Genomic DNA, 20,318 nt, shown 5'->3' with positions numbered 1-20,318 from the left:
ACGAGGTCATCAAGGTGGCAGAAGAGTTTAAAAGTCCAAGAGAATGAAGGAAAACCCCGGTTTGGTTGTGGGAAGATAGAAGAGATCAGATAAGGTTACTTTGTGAATTCACTTTTTGCCCCTTCTCTCTACCATACCAATTGGCAATAAAAAGTGATTACAATATTATATTTCATAATTATGGTATTATATTTTTACATTTGATTAAACTAAAATTTAAAATCAAATTTAAATCAAAAATTTAAAACATACAAATAATCCATATAATAATTAATTTGTGTGAAAAACAGAAAGAGATGCTGCCCAAGCATTTCCCCCCCCATTGGTTCAGAGGGAACCATGTGGGTCTAATATGTTTGCCATTATGGAAAGCGTGTGTGCTTAAGTACACTCTGAACTGTCACATTACTTTGCTACCGGCAAGAGGAGCACCCCCTTCATTTTTCACTCTCACAGTCCTGTCATTGAAGCAGCACGGTGCGTCTAGAACACACATACCTGTACATACACTCAGGGGCCCCTCTGTGCCTTGGAGCCAAACAGTGATTTTAAACTAGAGTCTGGTTCCCACCTCACTGGAGTTTGGAGGCAACGTTCGTTATAGAACTCTGCAGAGGACACCCGACAGCTGCCTCGTGACCTAAAATAAACAACACATTTGTTCATTTGAATCACAGCTTTGGGTTCTACTGAACAGCAGTTTAAGAAGCAGAATTCTTCCCAAATGGGTACAATTGTTACATGAAAAACAAGACATTTAACAAAAGGCGGAGGGAATCATTTTTATTTTTATAAACTTCGTGTGCTGCTTCCTGTGGCTCAGCAACCTTTTTAAACACAAGTTAACACTTTTTACTAATTTAACTAATAGCTAAAACCTAGATATAACTGGATGCGGTCACTCCACCCCAGTCATGTACTGTCGGTGGCAGCAACGTGAATTACAATGCGGCCACACACAGCAAGCTAATTTCACCTTGGCTGTGCCTCAACTCACACACTTCCAAACCTGTACTGCACGTAGCTCGGCAGTGCTGAGTTCATCTCTTCTGATTCTGGAATTGTCTCTGTCAAGAGACACTGCCGCCTATGGGATGTTTTTATTTCCGTACAAACAAGCTTCATTGCAGCTAGAGACCATGACGTGAATCCAGCAGTGTTCCCAATCTTGTGTCCATCTGCAGGAGCTGGCCAGCACAGCTGGCTTTGCCTCTGGAGGTTCATCGCAAAAACGTCTTTGTAACTTTAGCTCAGGTTTGTGTGATCCACTTTGGTTGGTTGGCGTGTGGCCTGACGGTTGCTTGGCGCCTGCACGTGCGCCTCCCAATCGCAGGAGCTGCTTCTTTGAATCCAACGGGGCCCCGCTGAACGCACTCCGCCCATCTCACTCATCAGGATTCAGGCTGCAGGCGTGTCGGAACTCTTGGCCATGCTCGTGGATCCATTTGTTTGCCACTAGAACAAACAACATGTTGGAAAGAATCTGCAGCTGTTGTGTTTGCTGCTTCTACATGGACATGTTTGCACAAAAATAAGTCTTTTTTTTTACGTTAAGAACAACCTCTGCTCATAATGGCCTGCATTGAAACTGCTGTTATATGCATGCCAGGCCAGTGGCTGGCCATCTCACACAAAAACAGCACAGTAGATCCGTGTGAGTAATTGTTCCACCCATAAAGATTTTGGATTTATTTTTGAACCACAACTACCTTGATGTTGATGGTTTCCTCTGATTTTGAATCAACATTTGCAATAAAAGTGACTATTGTAATAATTAGATTAGCTTCAGCTCCAGAGCCCCGCCCTTCTCTCTTCAATTGCCATTATTTGCAATCCAGGTTTCAGACTTAAATATGCCTCACACACTTAATCAAGTCTAAAATGTATACAGCAGGTACTCACTACTAATGAATGATAATGGAAGAATCAAAGTCAGTGTAGCCTTTAGCCTGGTCATCAGGCTAGCGCTGGAGGCTAGCGCTGTGAGAGCTACTTTTACCGCTACGGTACTCATTTTTGTGACATTTATTTTCATAACTTATTTCAAGCCAAACAAAGCGAATATGCTTGTTTTACCAGAACATGAACAAAATGCTGGTATCCACAAGTGGCATTTTGTATTTCGGAATGCATTTCTTTTTGTGTTCTCACATTAAGAACTGAAAACCTGAATGAAAAGCAGGCTTGCAGGCACCGTGTTGGTGACCCCTGAGCTAGAGAATGTGTTTCCAAACCGTATCTAAATAACCCACACTGCTTGCCTGTCAATCATATATTATCTTGTGTTCCAAGGGGCGTCGAGATATGTGGCTTCCGCCGTGTTTATTATTGGTAGCTTTTCCTTTGACTTTTTTATGGCTGCAGATGAGAAAATGTTAACATAATCATCCATTCTGCTGGCTGATGTATAAAAAAATCAAGTATAAGAAGTCATATTAATGGTGACAAGGTTGGAAATGCTGAGCGCCTAACCAGCAGCACATGGTTAACTTCCACGAGGATTCGGTGAGTGAACCAAACCTTTAACAAAGCACATGTGCAATGGCTCCTATAGAACAAAAAAAAAGGCTCCACACGCAAAAGGGGACCTCGCTATTGGCGCTGTGCTATATTGTACACGTCTATCGTGTCTTACCCCATTTGTCTCCAATAAGCACAGGGCAGCCGGCGTGCAGGGTGTCATCGTCTCCTCCTCCGTTTCTATGCAGATTCCACCAGAAGATGGCAGAATTCTGTGGTTGGTTTAAATCAAACTTGTCAATGAGTGCTAGTATTGACAAAACAATGCTAATAAATATATGATCAAGCAAGGTTGTGCTCCTTCAGTACCAGTAGATGGTGGGAGTGGAATTGAAGAGGATTTTTTTTCTTTCCAAGTTGCATGTTGATTTTCTATAAACTCTCTATAAATTCCCTCCTAATCCCTAAACCCCAACATCCTGTTGGTGGAGTACACCGCTGATGGGGATGTCATACAACTTCATGCCAAACAATCTGAACTATCCCTTTAACCAAGATACAGCGATATTGTTATTGTAGCAGCAAACACAAAAAACTATATTCATCTGGCGTAGTAACACTACGCCTCACTAGCCGCTCGTCTCAGCGTCACGCACAACGCCTGAAGCCACTCCAACGGGACAGATGGAAGAGTGGATACTACTGGCTCTCTATTTCGCAACGAAGACTCAACAAGATGCTCGTTTGCTGTCAGCATTTTTTACCTGGGGACCAGAGCACAAGTCTTGTGTTGAAAGACACGACCATCCCAATGAGAGCGAACATTGCAAGTGTCGTCGCTCTTTCTATGCTGCTGTTGTTTACTGAAATAGCGTTAGCTCCGACAGGCTATATAAGTGAAATCAATGCAAAGACGTTTCATCAAAATACGGTAAGATACTGGAAGTACTACATGTTATCATCAATGTACTTGTTAGTGCGTGCTTCATAGTCCAAATAGCTACCTCCCATGGCGTGCAATGTTAGCTGGCTCATGCTAACTTATTTTCTCTCGTTAGAACACGCAGAAAAGGGAAAGAAATGTGCTCATGTTTCACATAAGGATTTTGGAGGACGGGCGAAATTTTTTTTTTTAAAAGTGCAGTTTTCCTTTAAACGAGGCATTTTTTGGATGTACCGTATGAATGTAGTAATGTAAAGTAAAATCTACGTCAGCTACAGGATGTTTGAATTCCCCTCAAGATCAATAAAGTATCGTATCTATCTCTCTGTACTGTATATTGTCTATGACGTTCTGCATTGAAACATGTTAACTATTAAATAATACAACAAATATATAATTTATAGTAGTAAATTTGGATATACACATACTGTTAATCAGGGATTCAAAAGTAATTGTAAATAAATATATAAATGCACCGTAGGCAAAAATGTACTAACTCTGTGTAAATCATTATTACAAGTAGATTTTAGAAAACTGCTTGCACTGATGTTTGTTGATTGAAATTGGCTGAGTGCCTTACAGTAAGTACAGTTTAGATGTAACTGTTTAATCAATGAATCTAATAACTTAGTGAACGCTTAAAAGTCGTTTATAGAAATAAAGCCTTATTAAATAATTAGCTGAGTAGATGAACACATGTCTAAGTGTGTCAAAGGTTAAACAGAAACAGTGTGGTGTTCACACATCGTGCAAAAAAAAAAAAAAAATGTAGGCAGCTCCTGTGTGTTTACCTTCACAACAGGAACGCTGAAGTTGGCGTAGATGAACGCCGTGGCTCCACCAGCCTCGACAGAACTGAGCTGCGGATCCAAACACAAACACATAAGAAGACCTCATGCTTTCATAATACACCCTCTGCTTGGACACTCTGTGGGGTGACTGGAGATTGACGCTATCCAATTATGCTTTTAAAACTCTTGCAAGGCACAAAAGAATGAAAAAAGTCCCAATTGGAGGTTGGAAGGATGCTCGGTTGAAGGAAAGAGGAGATAAATCTAAAAGCATGGCTGTGTTGAGGATGAGCTCATAGGGGAAGTTGTTCCAAAGTTCAGCAGCTCTCACAGCCAAAGTATGACCTCTTTTTCTTTAAACACACAGCGTGACAACACACAATAGATGTACGGGGAGATGCTGCCTCTGCTAAAATAACAAAGAAGTGATCATGAATTTAGAGCATACCAGAACAATGATGCAAATATGCCTTGATTTTGTTGCAGAAATAGTCCAATATTTCCATGCACTGATCACCCCCACTCAAATACTTACATACAACATGAAGGTGGCCACCCGATTGCCAGTATTGAGCCGAAACACAGGACTTGAGGGGGACTGGTTGCGGAAGCATTCACCGTGAAGGTCATTCATTGCAGTGGGTCATCGTGAGTCAAGTCTATTCGTGTAACTTACAGTGGCGTGATCAAAGTGAGGTTCATAATGACCACCAATGCCGTAATTCACTACTTGGAGGTGCTCGCCAAACGGGTGCGTCACGTTTAGACCCGTGAGCACGGAGATCCTGCGGTCCAGCTTCCCAACCATGGAGTGTGCCGAGCCCTTCAGCCACGCACTGGAACGATAAGCAGTAACGGTGTATGCATGTACGGTGTATGCAGTATATGCAGTTTGCATGCTCTTTAAGGGATGCACGACCGCAACTATTAAGGTATTTTTTGGTTTTTTACCTATGACACTTACCTATGACACAGCGTGCAGAAGGTTACGCATTGTTAGGAAATTTTAGCGCAAGCACACACGCACACATGCATGCACACACAGTTTAGTTCCAAATGTGAAAACTGCAAATAGTTCATGGTGTTATATTTGTAAATAAATTGTTATTTTGATGTAAAACAACCCTTTTTAGTGTTGCTTATGCTGTGGTATAGTTGTTTAGACATTTGAACTGTCACAAAAGCAAAACATTTGCGTGAGAGTAAAAGTTATGCTTGTGTAGAGTATCTTTTGGGAACTGATATTGTGTGAAACATATCTATGTTCTACTGCTGATTACGTAAGTACGGAAAAAGGTAGAAACAAGCCTTTTTTCCTGATGAAGGACGAGAGTCTAAGCTTTACAGTGTTGTGGGTCACCACAATGTGTTCATTCTATGACAGGAGATATGATGCTACGCACATCGGCATCGGTTGATATTGGGATGGAAAATTGAGAGTTGGACAATATCGGCATATCGGTTATCGGGAAAAAAGCCAATATCAGACATCCCTAATTATTATCATCAATGAATGTAGTATTGAATTAAGAATGGTATGTAAAATAGTATGTAAAAATAGCAAATAAAGGACCCATTGAATGAATGACTTGAGCGTTAAGTTCCCCTAACAAACACATCATAAACAACATACCTCTTGCTGATGCGATAGTCTGCCGTCGCTTGAGTCTCTCCAGCTGCCACGACGGATCTCCTCAACTTGACAGCAACACACCAAAAAAGAATTCCAAATAAAATAAAAACATATTCTATCTGAGACGCTGGCAAGCGCAGATCAACACATGATGAGATGGCAGTGGACAGAAAATGCACATGGTGTCACACACTGGCATGAAAAACACTTTCCCAAAGCTGCCACATGTGAAATTTATGATAATTAATGCTTCAAAATGTACATGAAGCTGCAGCTCCTGAGAGCGGCCAAAAGGCTCCAGATGTTGTGGGCTTGCTTCGTCTGTGATGAATTAAGAGTGTCATTGTCAAATAGGCCGGCTGCATGAAGCCATGCTACGCTCCACGATGGGCAGATAATAAACGATATTCGCTCTCCGCGTTTTCAATAAGCCGCCACATGAAAAAAGCAAAGTTTGGAAAACACACTCAGCAATGCCAAAGCCACAGCACGTATAGGAAAGCGACTGTGAAAGCCGAGCAGCCCCCACATAAATTAACTGGGGCAGCTTCAGTGTGGTCAAAAGCCTTGAATTGAAACAAACAGCGTATAGATGAAGAAACGCGTGCCAGCAGAACCCAGGAGAATCATTTGTGTTGCCCGGCCAAAAATTCATTCTATGTATTCCCGGAGCCTTAAAGCAACCCCGCTATGCACGGTGGTCCTGGTAGGAGAGTCTTCCAGGCTATACTTTGAAGCCAAGAGCCTCATACACACGCACATGCACACACAGAGGGAGAGAGTGGATCAGTAAGTAAAACAAACACACAGTTTACTGTAAACATCCACATTACTGTAACAAACAAATAGAATCTTAACACTCATCGTAGAAAAATGTTTCCTGTTTCACGTCAAACAATACACGTAAGTTATGCTGATGTAGCCCGCCCGCGCTCAAACCAGTCCGCAGAATGAGAGTTGAGAGCGCTAGCCATCGATCTAAGAGCTCGAGCTGACAACTCAATGTCCAGCGCGACTCCCAAGGTGGAAGGGAGTGAAGTTTAACAGCATATTTCTGCAAAGGCACACTGGTTGGCACCCACCACACTGACAAAGGTTTTGGGACACGTGAGCAATGCAGGTCATCTTCCATACACTCATGACAAACAAATAAAAGAAAAAAAAAAGTTATATTTTTGGAAAATCAGGTTAGCAAAATAGTTATGTATGGCAATAAAAACAAAATATTATGGGAATAAAGTCATAATATTATGAAAAGAAAATTTACAAAGATTATTTAAGATGAAAGTTGATGTAAAAAGTTTGGACCCCCCTGATCTATAACAATGTCAAAGTATCGGATCGGGACTCAAAATCTAAACATCCCTAATAAATATAGTCATAAAGTCATACATTGAAACAGAAGCAATGTGTGTATTCTTGTCAAAGATCCTCTATATAACGGGAGAGCTCTGCAGTTTTTAAGGACTCTTTAGTGCAACAGTGCCAGTCAAAGTTGAACAGCCGTGCTACAGAGCGTCATACACTGATGAAATGGGTCTTGCGTGTCTCACCAGTGCTGCATAAAAGCGAGGATATGAGGGAACGAAAACATCAAAATACGCATAGATGTGTTTGCGTGCAAAACCGAAGGAAATCAGGGTCTGGATGGACTCATATTCAAAGTCACAGGATGTGCCAAATCTGTTCAGGCTTTTCAAGGAAAGGCGACAAAGCAGATGGTAGATTCCAGCTGGAAAACCTTAAGGGTCATGAAGGACGACAGCCTTTTTCCCCTTTTCTGTTTTCCTTCTCTACTTGACTGCAGACATGGACGTGGCCTCTGGACGCGTCACGTGCTGCAATGTGAACCACCACTTGTCACCTGCAGTGTACGTGCTGGATGACATGCTCACATGGAGTTTCATAAAACAAACAGTGGGGGTTCCCATGGCCGCAGCATGACAATTGAATGCAGTGGTATTTATTGCAGTACTATGCAGTATGTGTTCATATTTAATACAGAGCTGGGATCCCACGGCGATATTAAAATGTATTAAGAAAAACATGCCATGTGTAGATTTTAAAAATATATGAATGGTGCCAGGGGGTAGTTTATTGAGTCGTTGTGCTCTATGAATTCTGCCTGGCAACAAATGGCAAAGGTCCACTCGATAGATCAAATTCTATTTCAGTTGTGAACTTTCAGAACAAATCATGAATGATTTTTGTAGTCTGTGGATATTTTCAGATGACGGCTGATTCCCGAACATACTTTTATCACACACAAATGTTACTTTTTGAGTCGATGTAGGAGTTCGGCACAGGAGACGAGGTGTATGGAAACACAGTTTCCAGCACATACTGTAAATAATAAAAACGTTACTTACTCCCTGCTGGGCGAGCTTCTTGATGTCCTCAGACTCAGCGTCTGTGATGAAGTCGTGGTACAGGACCACGTACGGCCGCAGGCTCAGCACTTCGCGTCTTACGGGCATCAGCATCAGCGCCGGGCTCCCGTTGGTGAAGTAGTCGCAGAAGAGTCTGGGGTTCTGCTAATAAATATTTTAAGATGGCAACAGTTTGACCCTGGAACAGATGATTTCTAATATGTATCGCATAATTTGGGGTTGAGTCGCAGTGCGAGATAGCGGTTGTTAAAGGGATAGTTGGGATTTTTTTAACATGAAGTTGTATGACGTCCCCATCAGCTGAGTAGTCCATCAATGGTGACTCACCCCCCACTTGGCGAGGGTCTCAGCCATTTTCATCACATACACAGCAATGGACAGCCGACAGCGCACAGAACTGGGCTCGCGGGACCAAGTGCGGGGTAAGTCACCGTTGATGTGCTACGCTGCTGATGGGGATGTCATGCAACTTCATGTCTAAAAATCCCAACTGTCCCTTTAAAGCTCACCTGAGAGCCTTGGGTCTGGCACAGTCTCTCATAAGCATCCCTGGTCCTTAAATATTTGGACGTAGGTCGAATCAGACCGCGGCCGCTGAGCGACACGGGCGGCCTCGTCACCAGTAGCCTCTCGTATTTCTCAACGTTTTCCAAGACCCGTCCATTCATGGGGTCTGAACGGTGCAGAGTTGTGATTACTGAACAGCGATTATGTGATGCTTGTGGAAATGATTACCGTGATGCAGCAACTCCTGAGACAGGCTGAGAGCGTGGGAGATGTTTCCAGTCTGGAACAATGACAGACAATCAGAGGACAGCGATGCAGTCTTTACTGCGTGTGCGTGTCGGCTTACTTTAAAGTGAGAGAAGGCCAGGTGGTCCAGGGCGTCCTCCAGCGTGCCCTCGTTCTCAGGGCTCCACTGTCCTCCCGTGCCTCTGAAGAGCTGCACCGACTCCTCCAGCCACTGAACCGAGTGGTAGTAATCCTCCTGCTCATAGGCCACCTGTGTCAGTACACACATGTGTTAACATTATATGGTTCTATGGTTACCATCGCACTTTTCCAACCTTTCTGTGGCGGTGCCATAAAAAACACACACAAGTCAAAGAAAAAGCCATCCACACTTGTGGAGTTCATTCTTTACATGATCACTGAGCTGACACCTTGTTTGCTGATGTCACAAGCCATGAGGGTTTGGACTCCGAATTTTGTTTGTTTGACTTTTGGGGCACTCTGCTCCAGAAAATGTTGGTGTGACTTTTCAACCTTTTGGTCTGTTTGATTTTGAAGCTTACACTGTATTGCTTGCACAAATGACACCACAATATACCGAAGTAGAGAAGCACGCGAAGAGCACAGACCTCCGCCAAGCGCCATAGTTCCACCCCACATTGTGGTTCACACCAAAATAATAATCCTACATTTTTGGGATTAGTCTAGTCTAGTGATATTTTGTACAACCTGTTGGAAATGTGTCCTTTTTTTTTTTCCAAATGCTCTCACCATATTTTGTGGACTTTTATGCACAAATGCCAAAAATGCTCCTATCATACAACGCTAAAGAATCTTTTTTAAAAAATCCTTGATGCAGGATCACCCCCAAAATCAGCAAATCAGTTCTTCCATATCCCGTTTCCGCCAATTCCTGAAAATTTCATCCAAATCCATTCTGAACTTTTCAAGTTATTTTGAACACGAACAAACAAACAGACAGAACAGATAAACTCCGGTAAAAACATAAGAGGTAAAAATGAAAGCATAGGGGTGCTACTTAGACATTTTTATATGTTATTTATTCTGCAAAAAGTCAGAAAAAAATGTGTTTTTTTTTTTTATTGCCCCTCGGCATATTCTAATAATAACATTATTAAAATAAAATATAATTCCCAGATATTAGCAGCATTGGGCAAATGACTTTAAAAGAGTTATTGTTCCAAGTTACTTTCCCAAAAACAAAATTGAATTTTTTCAATTGTGGCAGGGTTATTTATTTATTTATTTATTTATTGCTTAATTTAATTTCTACAATGTGCCGTGGGCCAGTAAAGAATTGAGCCGGTCGCATATGGGCCCACGCACTAAAAGATAGCCCTGATTAGCATCCAGTCACGGCGCTCTGGTGTCATGCTGCTCACTGCCTTGGGGGGAAATGATGCTATGATGCTGGGATGCAGGGTGTTGATGACACATCTCACATTCACATGCAATTTCCGATCTTTGATTTCTAAGAGAATCAATGCACTTCTTCACAGAGTCATCAAGTAACCGCAGGGCTGTCAAAGCTTTCCAAGAACAGGTACACGACTGTGTGAAAAGACACGTGCGGGCAGCTGTTTGACTGACAACACCCCAGGAGCGAGCATGTACGTGCGCACGTGGCCTCATCGGGGAGAAGAAGTCTTTGTCCAAACACTGGTTGCCGCGTGAGATGATGTCTTTTCCACTCGTCTCCCTGCCCGGACACATCACACCGCTGTACATCCACACTGGAATGCGCTGTGGTATTGTGGCCTCATGCTTCTCGTACTGTAGACTCATCCTCACGTGAAATAAGATTCCTTGTCCGCCCCCATGCTGAAGCTTTGGATTCCAACCACCACACGCTTTGGAATCCAGTTGTCTGAAAGTCACTGCGACCAATTCTGCCTAGCAACAAGTGGATGCACGATTCCGTTGATGTGATGTTGCTGCGCATGCTAGCAAGTCAAGCATATTTATAGCGTGACGAGTGATGACAGAAGCACTTTACAAGTGCGGCAAGTCCACGAGCACGCTCATCATTCATGAGACCAACATGGCCAACATGGTGACGGAGGCAAGGAAAAACCTCTTGCCTAGCTAATATTCATTCAAGTTAGAATGTTTACAACACTTTTTCTCAGTTTTTTTTCAGTTAGTTAGTTGTTTTTTTTATTTTGGCTTGATTCAGGATAAAATGTGGACCCAGATTCATGAATGGCGCAGTCCACTTGCTTTACGCCAGGAAGTATCATGCAAACTAACACACAAGCAAACCTTGAGGATTTCTGTAGTCACAGCTGCCCCGCTGTAGTCTGATGGAAAGGCGGCTGCCGATTCGCGCCTACAGCCTCTACGACCACCACCAAACATTCATTCGCATTCATACACCAGTGTGGGCAGCACTGGAGGCAAGGTGGGTGAAGTGTCTTGCCCAGGGACACGATGACAGTGACTGGGTGGAGGGAGCGAGGATCAAACCGCCAACCTTCCGGTTTCTGGACAACCTGCTCCTGAGCCACTGCCGCCCCATGAAAGGATTTGATTGACTTGTTTTGCAGATTGATTCACGACTGAATGTTTCCCCCCTCTCAGAATCACAAATGGTGCAGTCCAGGAAGTAGCATCCTTACGAACACACAAAAAAACTCGTGCAGTTTTTCTCCTTTAGTTGGTGAAATCCATTTCCGATTTAGGAATTCAATTCACAATCTAACAATTCCTCCCACCCAGGATCATAAATGGTAAGGTCCGGTTGCTTCTCGCTAGGAAGTACAGTAGCATGCCAGACAAATGGTATGATGTTGTTGTCTTCACATCCAGCAAGCGAGAACACATATTTGGTTAACATATTGTTACGCTTGTATGACAGGTAGGAATGTCATCTGTGCAGTCAGCAATGTTTTTTGTGTTTTGTGTGTATGAAAAATGCTATGCAAGTTGTCATTATAATGAAATCAGTGGACATATTGCACAACGTCAGTACGAACGTACCTTTCCAACCAAGAAGCAGTCATCACCAGATAGCGGCACGGACACGGCCGGTGTGTAAATGTCGACCAGTTTGCCGTCTGCCACTCTCTGGAAGCGACCGCCAGCCAGGCTGGCCACGTGGAGAGAGTACACATCCTGCAGCCTCATCAGGCCCCTGGCGGCCCCCCGCAGGTCCTCCAGTTTGGGCAAGTTGGCTTCTTCTTCCTCGTAACTGGACCTAAGGGCTGGACACAGGCCATAAGATAGAGTGGGTGGGGGGTTGGGCAAGAAACGAAGCGGGGGATGTTGAGTCATCATCACCAGATGTGTATGTGTGTGTGTGTGTGTGTGTGAGCCAACCTTGTGCGTTCTCTGAGGCTTCATGGCTGTAAACCACGTTGACCCACTCTGACTGCAGACGCTTGATGAGGGTGAACGCCACCAGAGGGTTGGCCATGGCGTTCGCGGGGCCTCTGTAGAGGTCGCTGTGAAGGTGTGACACTTTGGAATAAAACCTGCAGGAGAAAGCGGGAGTCAGCGTTACGCATTACACACATTATTTAACACTTGAACACACTGTGTAGGCACACCTTCACAGTCAAATTCAGGTGTCTCCTCATTACTACTAGAGATGGCGCTACTTTGAGAAAATGTTATGTTATTATTACTACGATTATTATTTCTTGACTTATTTACAGGCTTTTTACTTTGCGGTAAAGGTATTTATATTGTATTTTGTTGTATTTCTTTTCTGCATTCATTTGTAATTTGTTTAACTTGTAAATTGGATGACATGTTATCTATAAAGACAACAGTGAAAATAGTGTCCCCACGTTTATCACGGGGGATAGGTTCCCAAAATAGCCCTCAATACAGTAAGGGAAATCCACGAAGTAGCTAACTTAATTTTTTTACAATATTTTAAGGCTGTAAAACCCCTCACCGTACACTTCAGACACTTTTCTCAGATACTTTTCTCATTTTTTCACATTTCTCTCTTGTTTGAACACTGTCTGATGATCAACTTACAATTGATTATGAAATTAATAATTAAATTATTAAGTCACTCACGCAAATTCAGCTGTACTGTAGCGTTTTTGAATCCTTGTTAAAACATACTGCTGCAGTACTCCTGTTGCAGTCCAAACTGAAGATTCATTTACAAGCTAGCAAGCAAGTAAGCTAGCGATGACACAGGAGACGCCATAGACATATATAGATGCTGCATCGTACGTCAACGTCGCCGCCATATTGGATGTGGAAAGGCTGCGCTGTACTTGCCACAAGTCAATGTACTTGCTTTCATAACAAGCCTTTCTACAAAGATATTTACTTTAATTCCATTCGTTTATACATTCACACACGCACTAATATACTTGGGAAACAGTTAGGCACCAAACATTTGAGAAAATCAAATTTATTTATTTGTTTACAGCAGCCTTGACACATCCAATATGGCGGCGCCGTGACGTACGATGCAGGGACACGGCAGGGCGGTGCGAAGGAGATTGATTGACAATGGTCTACAGCCAATTAGGACGCAGAAAACATTGGTCATGCAGACAGACGAGTAAAGGAAGGGAGAGAGAGAGTGTTCATAAACTGTAATAAAAAAAGTACTTAAAAAAATTCCGCGATAGAGCGAGGGAACGTTGTATTTGTTACTTTTACATTGTTAAAATAGCACATTATCTGGGAGACACTGAACAGCGCTTATGACTTATTATCATTAGAATAATATCATTTCAAGCCTACGACTTTGTACGTGACCTGTCTTGTCTTGACTTGAGACGTGAATTGCATACGCATGCCTTTACTTGAGAGTTGACTCGAGACTTGATATTAAAGACCCGAGACTTACAAAACATTGGTTTGCTCCCATCCATCCCACCTCTGGAAAAACAGCTGATGGAGGGGGGAGCCAAATAAAACCTCGCCTATGGGGCGCCACATTAAGTGACGATATTGAAGGTACACTTGGTGAATTATTATTTTTTAAATTCATGAGGACTTGAGCAGAGTTTCCAATGTTGCACTCCAATCTGCACCTCCAAAAAATAACTGTAAATGAGTGCACGTGGACTATATGTTCACTCACCTCTTGATGTCTTCCAGCCTCTCCCTCTCATGATCAATGTAGGTCTTCAGGTCGTCGATCAGCTTCCTCTCCAAGCTGATCGCCTGCCGCACGTTGAGCAGCGACGTGAACATTTCACCCGCGCACATCTGGACCACGCTGCAGGACAAGAAGAGGAGAGACCCCCAAATGAAGCAAACACACTTCATTTCCACGAATCAACCCCCCAAAAGACGTGTGGAGATCTTCTTATTTTTCTTTGTGCTCCTCAGTGGGCTGAGCGCCACTCCACCCCACTCACGACCCTCCCTCTGGCTTGATACCACAGCACCATCACTTGCTGCAGCGAGTGTATCATACATGCATGCATGCAGGGGGGGAAAGCACATGTCGAAAGTATCATGAAAATGTTTCAAAGTTTGAGAGAAAAATATATGACATCACATAAAAGTAATTAATACAAATCATGCATTATTCATTTCACGTCTGTAATTGGACACACAGCGACACCTGCAGGCTGATGAATTGCAGCAATTTGACCGCGAAGGGCCCACATGCACAGCAAAACATTACTACTGTGCTCTCAACTGTTTTTTTCCTTTTATACAACTGCAGGATGAAAATTGATTTTATTTCACCGCATCAGAAAACTGCATGGCCACTTGTTGTTAAGCAGAATTCCAAGAGCACAATGAATCCCACCTTAAAAGCGCATCCTACGGTAGCTGCTTTGCAACCTGTTGCACAAACTGCAGAAAAAGGACAAGGAGAGACGACAAGAAGCAGGAGGTCAGACAGACGCGCACTAAGTCAGTTACTCCAAAACACTGCAAGGAATTTTGAATGTATTCATGCAGATTTATTTCAACTGAGTTACTGTCCTACTTTGTTAGAGAAAGCGACACATTTGCTTCACCACAGCACCATCTGCTGGTGCGGAAGGGCACTGCGCCTCTTGATTCTTTGGCCAAAATCGTCAGAGCCACTTGTTCGGATATGGGAAAAGAGCTGATGACTTTTATGTAAGTCGTACTTCTGAGTTTATAGCTGAAAAGACCATATATCTTACAAAACTGTTTTGTATGTACAGTACAAGCCAAAGGTTTGGACACACACAATCAACCCCGTGGTGCCAACCTCATCAATAAGGCCAGAAATTCCACTAAGTAACCCCGACAAGGCACACCTGCGAAGTGAAAAGCATGTCAGGTGACTGACTACCTCATGAAGGGCTTGCAGCGCTATCAAAACAGCAAAAGGTGGCTTCTTTGAGGAATCTCAAATATAAGACATATTTAGAGGTACTGAACACTTCTTTTGCTAAGTACATCATTCCACGTGTGTTCATTCATAGTTTGGAGACTCTACAACAGGGATGTACGCGGCACATTGTAAAAGTATTATTTAACCAGAAAACTAACAAAAAACCCCCAGCAAAAATGACAAATTCAGCTGTAATTTTACAAGAATAAACAGAAAATATTACGAGAAAAAAAGTTGTGATCTAACAAAAAAAGGTCGTAATTTTATGAGAATAACGTAATATTGTGAGGAAAAATAACTTAGTTTTACTATCATGAAATTTAATATGCAAAACAAACAAAACAAGTGAAGTTGACCTTGTTTTAGGTTGTGGAAAAAGTTACTATGTCACGAAAACAAAGCCAAAATATTATGGGAATAAAATGCTAATTACGAGAAGAAAGTTGAAATAGTAAGACAGGTGTTACGTTTGCGTGTGCGGCGGATCACAAAGTGCAGCAGCAAGGTGAGTGGTGACAAATTTTAATCGTCTTTGGCAGGAGCAAACAGAAAGCGCTGGAGTCCGTAGCTAGCTGAACTCCAGGGAAAAGGTAGACATAAGGCAAAGACAAAAGGTATGCAAAAAGGCAGTTCAGAGGGACAACTGGAGCACCCAGCTGTAGAGACGCCGAAGCTTGAGAAGGTTAGTGTAGCGATGCCGTGAGAGCTCTGCTCAGCAGTTAGGAAGGAACCGGCGTCTCACAGCTGCTCCTACTCAGGTATAAGTAGGAGGAAGGATGATTAACTGCCGGTGTGTCCAGTTGTCCCTGCTCCTGCTGTGGGAGAGAGAGAGAGAGAGAACGAGGCGCAGCAGCAGATGACCGTCACAACAGGTGCAAATTTACGGGAATAAAGTCAAAATATTAAGAAAAAAATGTCAAAGTTTTATGATTTTACAAGTATGAGGAAAAAATGTCATTTTAGTAGCATAGAGTTTAAATATTTAAGACAAAATATTGGTTTTTTTTGTAAAAAAAAAAAAAAAAAAATCAGAAACAAATCAAACAAAATAAAGATGTCGTTTTTGGAAATTTACAAATTAATTAGAATTAATTAGAAAAGTTAGAATATTATGGGAAGAAAGTCCGAATATTATTTAAAAAGAAAGTAAGAAATATTTGGCAAAAAAAGAGGAAAAATTGTTGGAAAAAAAGAGCAAAGTTCATACTAATAATTCACTTTATTTTTTGCTTTACAAAATACCTAAATGGCCCTTGCATCCTTTCATGTTTTAGTTTTTGGCCCTCACTAGAAAAAGTTTGGACACCCCTGCTCTACAATGTAAACAGTCATGAAAGGCCTGTACTCTAAAGTGTATTTTGCAATTGTACTCAAGTACTTACCGGCAAGCAGTTCCTTGTGTGTTTTAACATACTTGACCAATAAAAATGAGTCTCATACATTAAAGAAAGTCAGCTGAAGCCCGCTTGAGAAAGAATAAAGAAGGCAAGGGGGGGGAAAAAAACCTTCTAGGGAAGAAGAGCCCCAGGATCTCCCAGTTCTAGTCAGCACTCGAACAGCAGCATTTTTCCTGTTCGGTATCATTTCATTCATTTATTACCTCTGGCAGGTGCAGGCGCGGAGGTTATGTTTATGAAATAACTTGAAAAGCCCTGAATGGATCTGGATGACATTTTCAGGAATTGTCTGAAATGGGATAAGGAAGAACTGATTGAATTTCAGGGGTGATCCGGATTACCGTCTGGATCCAGGAATTGTTTTAAAAGATTCTTTAACATTGCGAGATAAGAGCATTTTCTGCTTTTGTGCATATACTTGTAATTCCACAAAAAAATGGTCAGAGCACTTGTGAAAAAAAATACAGGACAGGTTTCCAACATGTTCTACAAAATATCCAAGACTGATCCAAAAAATGTAGGATTATTATTTTGGTGTGAATCACAATATGGGGGGGAAGTATGGCGCTTGGCGGAGGTCTGCGCTCTCCGACTGCTTTTCTACTGTAGTTCATGGGTGTCATTGCCACCACAAACGATGATCATGCAGTGCACACAGGCCAAGGTTTTATTACAAATGTGCAGAAATAGCACGCAAAACTCACACCAAACTGATCCAAGTGACAGACTTTCCTGCGCACGATAGCTTACATCATTTCAAATGAGTGGCTGAGCACAAACCTTTCATGAACTCTCACAATTGTGTAATTGGCACTGAAACTCTTGCGGACATGTGTGCACCCGGTTTATCTTTAACAGCGATAGCTCGATAACCAGCGCCGCTGATTGTCTCTCCCGCACAAAAAGTGGTTCTAAAAAGTGTGCGTAACCTGTAGGCCTCGGTGACATTTATTCATGTTTATGGAATATAACATTGTCATTGTTAACTGAAGTCATTATCCATAGAAGAGGTGTAACAATATGTTTAGTGGTGTACAACTGCATCGCATCATAATGGAAGCTGTTTCTAATCAGCAAAATAATATTGTAATAATAATCTTGTGTCGGATCTCATCAGATTGCGCAGATGCGCCTAATGAAGCGTCTCAGCTTTTAGACACTCGCAAAACCATGGCCATCTCAGGCCCTGACCTCCGGCTTGAAGGTCTTCCTGATGTAGCCTCGCAGGCTCTGATCACGACAACCGTAAATGAGCGGGCTGAGAAAGCGGGGGATGAGCATGAAGCAGAAGTAGTTGAAGAAGGCCACGTCCTGTCTCGACCAGTTAGCGTGCAGCACGATGAGGCTCTCGGTGATGGGGTGCGTGAAGGCCAGCGTGCAGAGCAGCAGCTGGAGGACGTGCAGCATCACCGTGTGCATGGCGCGGCTCACGCAGGCCCGGTCCCGCCTCAGCTTCCTGGTCTCCAGCAGGATACGCACGTAGGTGAAGAGGATAACGACAGCCACCACGGCGAAGAAGAGCACGTGGGCGGCAGCCTTGAAGATGGTCTGCATCGGGGAGGAGTTGATGATGGAATCTTTGCACAGAAAAGGCGCGGAGAGGACGTCTCTGCTGGGGTCAGGCTCCCGTAGGGAGTACATGATGATGAGGAAGATGCAGCTGATCATCCACAGGACCAGGATGACCACCCAGATCCGATCCGAGCGCCACATAGCGGGGCGGTGCAGGGGATAGACAATGGCGACGTAGCGCTCTAAAGACATGGCGGCCAAGATCAAGGGCGTGTTCTGGAAGGTGGCGGTGGACATGAACAGTAAGGGGATGCAGACGACAAGGACCACCTTCACCTGGCCCATGGCCAGGACGAAGAGCAGCACAGAGAGGAGCAGCTGCATGGTGTCATTGATGAGCATGCAGGTGAACAGTATGTAGCGAGACGTGTGCAGGAAGTGGCGGTGGGACACGAAGACGCGGAGCATGACGGCGATGCAGCACAGGAAGACGCAGAAGAAAGGGATGACCGCACACACCTTGATGATGACGGAGAGCTTTCTGGGGGATGTGGTGTTGAGCGCAAGGTCATGAGGCTGCATCGTTTTGTGTGCAGGGGAGCCCAGCTGTCAGACAAGAGTGTGACATTTATCTTTAGGATTTAGCTCATCTTTCAATAAAATGTATAACAGCCAAACTACATTCAAGTTTAAGCACATTCAAAAACAACTGTGATAGTTTTACATTGGTATGGAAGCCATTAACATCATACGACCGTACAATTATTCAAGTGAGAGCTCACCTTGTCATCATGAGGCGTGTCCTCGGTGAGAATCACATCTACGATGTGACCGCGTTTTTATCTGATGTCCTCAGCCTTGTTAGTATGACGATTACACCGCCACCCAAATGCCCCAGAGATGCTTTCAAAAAGAATCATAGGTGTCATTTACATGATGCCAGAAGACTCCAGCCTTTCACAAGTGTATGTATGTATGTATGTATGTATGTATGTATGTATGTATGTATGTATGTATGTATGTTTGTGTAACCCGCCCTGTTTCGCACCGCCCGCACTGGGGCTCAAATGGGAGGCGAGAGCGCTGACCACACGGCCAAAAGCCCGGACTGTCGACCGTGTTTTCAGCGCAGCTCTTAAGGCAGAGGGAGTGAGGTTTACCAATGTACACTTGCACAGCCTCACAGGCTGGCATCCGTTACATATGTATGTAAGTATGTACCGTATGTATGTATGTATGTAAGTATGTATGTATGTATGTATGTACTGTATGTATGTAAGTACAGGTATGTATGTAAGTATGTATGTATGTATGTATGTATGTGTGTATGTATGTGTGTAAGTATGTATGTAAGTATGCGTGTAAGTATGTGTGTATGTATGTATGTATGTATGTACAGTATGTATGTATGTAAGTATGTATGTATGTACAGTATGTACTGTATGTATGTAAGTACAGGTATGTATGTAAGTATGTATGTAAGTATGTGTGTATGTATGTATGTATGTATGTATGTAAGTATGTATGTATGTATGTATGTATGTATGTAAGTACAGGTATGTATGTAAGTATGTATGTATGTATGTATGTGTGTATGTATGTGTGTAAGTATGTATGTAAGTATGCGTGTAAGTATGTGCGTGTGTATGTATGTATGTATGTATGTAAGTATGTATGTATGTATGTACTGTATGTATGTAAGTACAGGTATGTATGTATGTACTGTATGTATGTAAGTACAGGTATGTATGTAAGTATGTATGTAAGTATGTGTGTCTGTATGTATGTATGTATGTATGTATGTATGTATGTATGTATGTAAGTATGTATGTACTGTATGTAAGGATGTACAGTATGTAAGTATGTATGTATGTGTGTATGTATGTATGTATGTATGTATGTAAGTATTTATGTAAGGCTTCAATGTGTTCCATTTTATCTACAAAAAAATCGTGTGGCTTCTTTTTTTTCCAAACACACTATACATTTAAGTCCGTAATAGACTCCAACATAGTTGGACTTACGCTTTTGTGACACTATTTCTGATCATGTTTATTTGAATACATTGCCCTCCATAAGCACTGGAACAGTGACGTAAATCTAATTGTTGTTGCTGTTTTTGGTTTGACATCAAAAGATGA

At 42.6% G+C, this 20,318-nt stretch overlaps 2 protein-coding genes across 4 annotated transcripts; both read right to left on the bottom strand.

Moving 5' to 3' along the window:
• Positions 1 to 775: 775 nt before the first annotated feature.
• On the bottom strand, positions 776 to 14,235 carry p4ha3 (prolyl 4-hydroxylase, alpha polypeptide III). 3 transcript variants are annotated; one of them, XM_054794268.1, is made up of 13 exons: positions 14,027 to 14,235; positions 12,289 to 12,443; positions 11,950 to 12,173; positions 9,071 to 9,220; positions 8,953 to 9,004; positions 8,727 to 8,890; positions 8,197 to 8,361; positions 5,828 to 5,892; positions 4,871 to 5,030; positions 4,730 to 4,792; positions 4,195 to 4,263; positions 2,636 to 2,732; positions 776 to 1,455 (listed from the first exon to the last, which is right to left on the bottom strand). In XM_054794268.1, the coding sequence occupies exons 1-13, from the start codon at positions 14,212 to 14,214 to the stop codon at positions 1,385 to 1,387; spliced, it is 1,623 nt and encodes a 540-aa protein (XP_054650243.1). In that variant the 5' UTR covers positions 14,215 to 14,235; the 3' UTR covers positions 776 to 1,384. The 3 variants fall into 3 exon arrangements, with proteins under 3 accessions (XP_054650243.1, XP_054650244.1, XP_054650246.1); XM_054794269.1 differs by having other exon boundaries at positions 8,197 to 8,358; XM_054794271.1 differs by lacking the exon at positions 14,027 to 14,235 and adding an exon at positions 13,000 to 13,142.
• Positions 14,236 to 17,844: 3,609 nt separating this feature from the next.
• Positions 17,845 to 18,759, bottom strand: LOC129191446 (odorant receptor 131-2-like). Its single transcript, XM_054794814.1, has one exon. The coding sequence runs from the start codon at positions 18,757 to 18,759 to the stop codon at positions 17,845 to 17,847; it is 915 nt and encodes a 304-aa protein (XP_054650789.1).
• Positions 18,760 to 20,318: the final 1,559 nt, after the last annotated feature.

This window comes from Dunckerocampus dactyliophorus, chromosome 12 (genome assembly GCF_027744805.1).
Source record: "Dunckerocampus dactyliophorus isolate RoL2022-P2 chromosome 12, RoL_Ddac_1.1, whole genome shotgun sequence".
Lineage (NCBI taxonomy): Eukaryota > Metazoa > Chordata > Actinopteri > Syngnathiformes > Syngnathidae > Dunckerocampus > Dunckerocampus dactyliophorus.
Note: the sequence above shows the minus strand (reverse complement) of the source record. Positions and strands in the feature narration are given on the sequence as shown.